Source organism: Chenopodium quinoa, unplaced genomic scaffold, assembly GCF_001683475.1.
Source record: "Chenopodium quinoa cultivar QQ74 unplaced genomic scaffold, ASM168347v1, whole genome shotgun sequence".
NCBI lineage: Eukaryota > Viridiplantae > Streptophyta > Magnoliopsida > Caryophyllales > Amaranthaceae > Chenopodium > Chenopodium quinoa.
In genome coordinates this window covers 2,495,100-2,503,293 of record NW_018742345.1, presented here as the reverse complement: position 1 = coordinate 2,503,293, position 8,194 = coordinate 2,495,100, and the positions used below count along the sequence as shown (strand labels likewise).

At 34.0% G+C, this 8,194-nt stretch overlaps 1 protein-coding gene across 1 annotated transcript; it reads right to left on the bottom strand.

The window, feature by feature from the left end:
- Nucleotides 1–5,213: 5,213 nt before the first annotated feature.
- LOC110694108 (guanine nucleotide-binding protein subunit beta-like protein) lies at nt 5,214–7,577 on the bottom strand. The gene is made up of 3 exons (XM_021871274.1): nt 7,073–7,577; nt 5,831–6,306; nt 5,214–5,586 (listed from the first exon to the last, which is right to left on the bottom strand). The coding sequence occupies exons 1-3, from the start codon at nt 7,476–7,478 to the stop codon at nt 5,485–5,487; spliced, it is 984 nt and encodes a 327-aa protein (XP_021726966.1). The 5' UTR covers nt 7,479–7,577; the 3' UTR covers nt 5,214–5,484.
- Between the last annotated feature and the right edge of the window lie 617 nt (nt 7,578–8,194).

Sequence of the window (8,194 nt, the reverse complement as noted above, 5' to 3'; positions counted from 1 at the left end):
TGGAATGGGTCTGTTTGAAAACATATTTTTGTTTAAAACAGATAGGGTGAAATCGATACAGGCCATAATCAGTTTAGGTTGAACTGAATCGGTTTGAAAACGGGTTTATCAAGTTCAAATCATATTGAGTTCGAAATCGGGTCAGATCATTATCAAGTCTGTTAGCCAGATGATGGTTAGGATTAAATAATCATTATATAATCAAGTTTAGTCCTAAATAAATTAGGTTAATCGAGTAGTGGATTGAAATGATCCGGGTCATAAATATCCGGTCATGGGTTGCAAACAACTCATTCTCAACCGGTTAAGGGTTATAAACGATTTGGTCTCAATGGGTTACAGATTGTAAACGGTTCAGCCATAACTGATTATGGATTGTAAATGGTTTGGTCACAACGAGCAACAGTTTGGAACGATTCATGTTTTATGGATTTTTGCTGAGTTTAAAAGATTTCGATTAAGAATGGGTCCAATTACTATTGAGTTCCGATGTAATCGTTTAGGGTTGTATTTGGTTTTGGGTAGTAATGATTTGGCTTGATTACGGGTTGGGTCATTAACGGTTTGCACAAATTCGGCTTAGTTCACTTTCGAGTTGGAAAAAATTGGGTCGCGTCGGGTTAGTTTTATAAAGACATGTTTTTAGTTGTTCGATTCCCTTTTGATTCGGTACTGAACAATTCAATTTAACGATTCGGGTTAGAAATTGACCGCTCTAGTTATTGATTCTATTTTATAATAACTGTTTAATTTTACTTGGCACATATATCGATGTAATTTTATAATCAATTATATATTTAATTATCAATTACTATAAATTGTAACAACTGAAAATCAATTATCTATTCGTTGTGACGATTCCAACAAAGTAGCCACAAAACTATATTTTTTGTTATAATATAACAAACATAAATCAAACTAGCGCAAGTAAATAGTGTAAAAATGTAATGGAACACTTAGGCTCCATTTGGTTTGATGAAAATTATGTTTACATGGAAAATGATTACCTTTATTTTCCATTTTCTTGTTTGATTTGTAAAAGGTTGGAAAATAATTTTCCCAATGGTGCATGGAAAATTATATCCATAACGATGGAAAACATTTTCCTTTCCTAAACGCGGGAAGCCACATTTTAATCCCTCTCCTTATCTTCTTTTTACTTTCCTCTCATCCATCCCCCACATTTACACTCCTATTTTAACTGTTTTTCTAAGAAACAAACAAAGGAAAACTATCTTATAATTTTGGATTTCTTTGTAAATATGTTTTCCATGAAAACTAAAAATTCATTGAACTTCTATCCGAACAGGGCCTTGTTAAAAAAAAAAAAAAAAAAGAAAAAAAAGGGGGTGCTTTTTTGTTTTTCCCTTCACTTCTTGTTATTGAAATTTGTACAAGTGTGTATATTCGTGTTTTTTTTTACTACCTCCGTTAACTATTATTTGCAACAAAAGGGTATTATTTGTGAAATATAAAATATTCCTTTGTTGCAAATAATAGTTAACGGAGTTAGTATTTATTATGGTTTTTGTTCTCATGTTTGATGTGATCTCTGTCACTTGATTGGCAACATTGTGCTCAACATTGGGTTTTAAATTTTAATCTGAAATTGATTGATCATGTATTATTTTGTAAAAAGTTTTAATATTACTTCTCCTGGTCCCTAATATTTAGTCGATATGGAATACGCTATTTTTTAATTTTTTTTTATTGAAATGTCTTTTTCACTTTTGCCAACACATAAATTCAATAAACAATATATCTGATTTTCAATAAAATCATATAAACTGTATATGTTATAAATGACAGGGTTTCAAACTATTAACTCATGACTTAAAAAGTTAAAATCACAAATATATTCACCACCCTCTCTCGATTTATTCACTTTTTTTATATATAAACACCTACTATTACCACCTTCTCTCTTAATTTATCCATTTTTTTTCCTCTAGTCACTCATCGATTTACATTCCTTTGTTTTAGTTCTTGTGGCCTGGGAACATTATTTTTACACAGTAACCGCATTAAAAACAGGGTTAGTAGTGTTTAGCCTCTTTGACAAACAAGGTAGGAATAATAGAGTGCTATTGGGCCGGATTGGACATTATTGTATCGATCCATTCGATCGTGATGCTATTTGAGTTATGCTTAGAGCAACTCTAATAGTTGTAGCTATGGACTTGATTGGAATTTCAATAATTCCCTAACTACTAACTTGACCATTGGAGCTAGAAAGCTCAATTAGCCTGGCTAAACAAATTGCTTGGGAATTAAACTTGCCAAAATAAATTGCTCATTGCTCCAATTTAGGCATTTAGCTCTTTCCATGAATTTTCTATCCAACTACTACTAAGCTAATAGCTAGCCATTGGATCAAAAAGTAGCTTAAATGATAATTAGCTAAAATGATAATTAGCTTAAAAGCTTATGTGACATGACAAGCTGATTGTTAAATTAGCTTGCCATTAGAGTTCCTTTTATTTGTTTAGGGAGCATTAGTTTTTATCAATTGCAGTATTATAGCATTGTAAGCAAACCCATAATATTACACCAGTTGAGAGATTTTGAAACTTGAAACTTATATTGATGCTGCTAGATTCTCCAAAACCTATCAAACAGCTTCCGTATGGTCAATGATTAACAGCAAGAATTGGTGTATCAGACTTCCAAATATGCACTACTTTATCGAATGAAAGCCTACAAATTCTTACGACTCCTCTAGTCTAGTAATGAACTACAATGAACTTGCACCGAACTTACAATTAAATTCAACTGGTTACAGAGTTAATTAAGCTCAAAAAGTAACATTACCACATCAAAAGCTAAACTGTGAAGGACAGCAAAAGACCATAATCTAATGCATTTATTAATTTATAGAACATGACCTGTGAAGAGTTCTTTAGAACAAACCAATGCGCTCCATAATTTACCCAACAGAATAATACAAGTATGAATTTTACTATCAAATCAAACTATCCAACAAACCTTTTTTCTCGTTGAACAAAACATGCCATAAGCTTTTCACCTAAACTTCATTTACGGGACTAATCATGCACTTTTGAGTATATAAATCGTACAAGGCATTTAATCAGGCACAGTTTTAATAATCACTGTTCAAGCAAATTTAGACAAGTGACAAGGCACAGTTTGATTTGTAAAAGGTTGGAAAATAATTTTCCCAATGGTGCATGGAAAATTATATCTCGATGGAAAACATTTTCCTTTCCAAAACGCGGGAAGCCACATTTTCATCTCCTTATCTTCTTTTTACTTTCCTCTCATCCATCCCCCACATTTACACTCCTATTTTAACTGCTTTTCTAAGAAACAAACAAAGGAAAACTATCTTATAATTTTGGCTTTCTTTGTAAATATATTTTCCATGAAAACTAAAAATTCATTAAACATCAATCCGAACAGGGCCTTGTTTAAAAAAAAAAAAAAAAAAAAAAAAAAAAAAAAAAAAAGGTGCTTTTTTGTTTTTCCCTTCACTTATTGTTATTGAAATTTGTAAAAGTGTGTATATTCGTGTTTTTTTTACTACCTCCGTTAACTATTATTTGCAACAAAAGGGTATTATTTGTGAGATATAAAATATTCCTCTGTTGCAAATAATAGTTAACGGAGTTAGTATTTATTATGGTTTTTGTTCTCATGTTTGATGTGATCTCTGTCACTTGATTGGCAACATTGTGCTCAACATTGGGTTTTAAATTTTAATCTGAAATTGATTGATCATGTATTATTTTGTAAAAAGTTTTAATATTACTTCTCCTGGTCCCTAATATTTAGTCGATATGGAATACGCTATTTTTTAATTTTTTTTTATTGAAATGTCTTTTTCACTTTTGCCAACACATAAATTCAATAAACAATATATCTGATTTTCAATAAAATCATATAAACTGTATATGTTATAAATGACAGGGTTTCAAACTATTAACTCATGACTTAAAAAGTTAAAATCACAAATATATTCACCACCCTCTCTCGATTTATTCACTTTTTTTATATATAAACACCTACTATTACCACCTTCTCTCTTAATTTATCCATTTTTTTCCTCTAGTCACTCATCGATTTACATTCCTTTGTTTTAGTTCTTGTGGCCTGGGAACATTATTTTTACACAGTAACCGCATTAAAAACAGGGTTAGTAGTGTTTAGCCTCTTTGACAAACAAGGTAGGAATAATAGAGTGCTATTGGGCCGGATTGGACATTATTGTATCGATCCATTCGATCGTGATGCTATTTGAGTTATGCTTAGAGCAACTCTAATAGTTGTAGCTATGGGCTTGATTGGAATTTCAATAATTCCCTAACTACTAACTTGACCATTGGAGCTAGAAAGCTCAATTAGCCTGGCTAAACAAATTGCTTGGGAATTAAACTTGCCAAAATAAAATGCTCATTGCTCCAATTTAGGCATTTAGCTCTTTCCATGAATTTTCTATCCAAATACTACTAAGCTAATAGCTAGCCATTGGATCAAAAATTAGTTTAAATGATAATTAGCTAAAATGATAATTAGCTTAAAAGCTTATGTGACATAAAGCTGATTGTCAAATTAGCTTGCCATTAGAGTTCCTTTTATTTGTTTAGGGAGCATTAGTTTTTATCAATTGCAGTATTATAGCATTGTAAGCAAACCCATAATATTACACCAGTTGAGAGATTTTGAAACTTGAAACTTATATTGATGCTGCTAGATTCTCCAAAACCTATCAAACAGCTTCCGTATGGTCAATGGTTAACAGCAAGAATTGGTGTATCAGACTTCCAAATATGCACTACTTTATCGAATGAAAGCCTACAAATTCTTACGACTCCTCTAGTCTAGTAATGAACTACAATGAACTTGCACCGAACTTACAATTAAAATCAACTGGTTACAGAGTTAATTAAGCCCAAAAAATAACATTACCACATCAAAAGCTAAACTGTGAAGGACAGCAAAAGACCATAATCTAATGCATTTATTAATTTATAGAACATGAACTGTGAAGAGTTCTTTAAAACAAACAAATGCGCTCCATAATTTACCCAACAGAATAATACAAGTATGAATTTTACTATCAAATCAAACTATCCAACAAACCTTTTTTCTCGTTGAACGAAACATGCCATAAGCTTTTCACCTAAACTTCATTTACGGGACTAATCATGCACTTTTGAGTATATAAATCGTACAAGGCATTTAATCAGGCACAGTTTTAATAATCACTGGTCAAGCAAATTTAGACAAGTGACGAGTTGAAATTCAAACTGCTGTAACATCTAAAATCAGATGTGAAAGTAAATAGCATGATTTAAGTTTAAATATCAACCTCTTACTTGGGAATGACAATCAAAAAAGGCCTTAAAATGCCATAAACACATGTATCAAAAATCTGAAAACAAGACCCGCAGAGAGTACCCTAGATTATAGAAGAAACTACATTCGAAAAATGTCCATGCCAATTGCCACACAGAAGCCTACATTCTAGTAACGGGCGATTCCATAAACTCTAATAACACCATCTGTGTATCCACTGAACAGTGTTTGGCCATCAGCGCTCCAGCTCAAACTAGTGCAGTAAATAACCTGGAAAAACAAAAATGAGTTAGCTTATGTTAAAGCTTCTATATATAAGATTGCATAAACTCCCATATAGTATAACAATTAATATAACATTTAAGAACGGAAAAGAAAATATTAATAAAGCTAAACCATTGCGACAAAGAGCAAAGGTCACCATGTAGTAATATGCCCAGCAGTAGCTAAAGCACAAAACAGAAACAAATTACTTCTAAACAACCTTTAAAACAAAGCAGATGACATGACTTACCTTCTTCTTAGATGCAGTGGTGCCTGCACCCTCAACATCATGTTCGGCTTCGGTCTTAAGGTCAACCTTCAAGTCCTCAACAATACTCTTGCTCTCCAAATCCCAAATCTTAATACCACCCTCAGTAGCAGCACAGAGCCAATACCTGTTAGGGCTAAAGCAAAGGGCATGGATAATAGTACCAGCATCAAGAGAGTAAAGCCTCTTGCCCTCGGCCAAATCCCACAACAAAATGGTACTGTCTTTGCCACCACTAGCGCACAAGGAACCATCAGGGGATACAGCAACAGTGTTCACATAACCACTGTGACCAGCCAAGGTTGCCCTCAACTTGCAGTTAGTCAAATTCCAAATCTTGACGGTCTTATCCCATGAGGATGAGACAATGGTTGGCTGCAAAGTGTTAGGGCTGAACCTCACACAGCTAACCCAGTCTGAGTGACCATCACCATCTTGGATTGTGTACTTGCACTCACCTACATAGTTATATAACATCGCCACAATTCATTAGGCAATTTCAAAACAGAGCAATATAAACTAAGCAAACCACATAAACAAATACCACCACTGCTCTTCCAAACAAATAAACTGTGAAAAACGATATGTATATACACAATAGCGAAATAACCGGAATTATGTGATTGATCCCAAAAACTTGATTCAATAGTCAAAACCTTAAGCTGTGTAACTGCACTACTATAAACACTACAAAACAATACACATGCAAGGTTCACCAATATATCAATCTACATTTCCACACCAAACAATGAAACTCCTAAACAAATATCGATTTCGAGTCCACTCTCTCTAATATTCACATTGTACTTTAAAAGATCAAAACATCAAACTTCAACAATACTTTAAAAGAAACAATGCATAACCCTAACCCTAACCCTAACCCTAACCCAAATACATTTCCTATAAATTAGCCAGATTTACATTGCGGAAGAAATTTAAGTTGGCCAAACCAAATCGCATATAATAAAATACAGTCTCTTTCATTGCAAACCATATAATTAATACTAACCAAACACAAATTACCAAAAAAAAAAAAACACATATTTCAAAAGCATAATACAACAAAAGATGATAATAAAACTGTAACAATATTCTAAGAGCAAAAATCGATAACTTGGACAATAATATTCCAAAACAAATTTCAAATATAAAATACCCAAATTCGACAAAATGAAGGAAAAATCTGCGAAATAATTGAAAATGAGAAGAGAGAAAATAGCATACCAAGAGTGTTCCAAAGCTTGATGGTACGATCCCTAGAAGCAGAAACAATCTGACGATTATCAATCGAGAAAGCGACGGAAAGCACATCCTTGGTATGACCAACAAAGCGACGAGCAGTGGTACCAGCAGCAAGGTCCCAAAGACGAAGCTCACCATCCCAACTGCCAGAAAGAGCGAACTGGCCATCAGAAGAAAGTACAACATCCTCAACAAAGTGAGAATGTCCAGTAAGACGGCGACTAGGAACACCATAGACCTTGTCCTCCTTAGTGATTTTCCAGAGGATGATGGATTTGTCCCTTGAAGCAGTGACAATCATGTCGCTGTTGTCGATTGGGGTTGCGATGGCGGTGACCATGTCGGTGTGAGCACGCATGGTGCCGCGGAGTTGTAGCTGCTCTCCCATGGCGGATGATAGAGGTTTTTTGGGGAAGAAGGGGGGCTCTGGCTTTTGGGAGGAGGAGAGAGAATTTGATGGAAGTGGGGAGGCCGGAATGAAGGAAAGTGTGGGTTTTATATTTAGGGTAAGAATTTTTAGCTAGGGTTTTCGTTTTAGTGGATTTGGGTTGAGGTGTTTTACGGGCTTGGTTTTGTAAATTTATCGGGCTGGTGATGGTGTGTTTATGTCCATTATGTTTTAGTTGTTGAGTCCTGCAACCTCCAATTAGTATCAATCAATCAATAATCATCAATAATCAATCTATCAATAATATATACTAAAAGACACACCAGTATGACATGTGTCATCAATAATCAATAATCATCAATAATCAATAATCCATCAATCAATAATACTACCTCTGTTACATGTTAAGTGCAACAAAGGGAGTTGCACATTTCCCAAGAAAAAAAATGAAAAAGCTAATCAACAAAAGTATGGGCATGTGATTATTGGATAATTAATTAATTAAAAAGCTCCATCCCATCATCACTACCACCTACTGCACCACCAGTCCACCACTCCCTGCGTACACCACCCACAACAACCACCATAGAAACCTACATACCAACCACCAAAAACCACCGAAATCACCATACTAACAACCGAAACCACCATACCAACAAAGAAAAACCACCATACCAGCATACTAACCACCGAAAACACCATACAAACCCACCCAC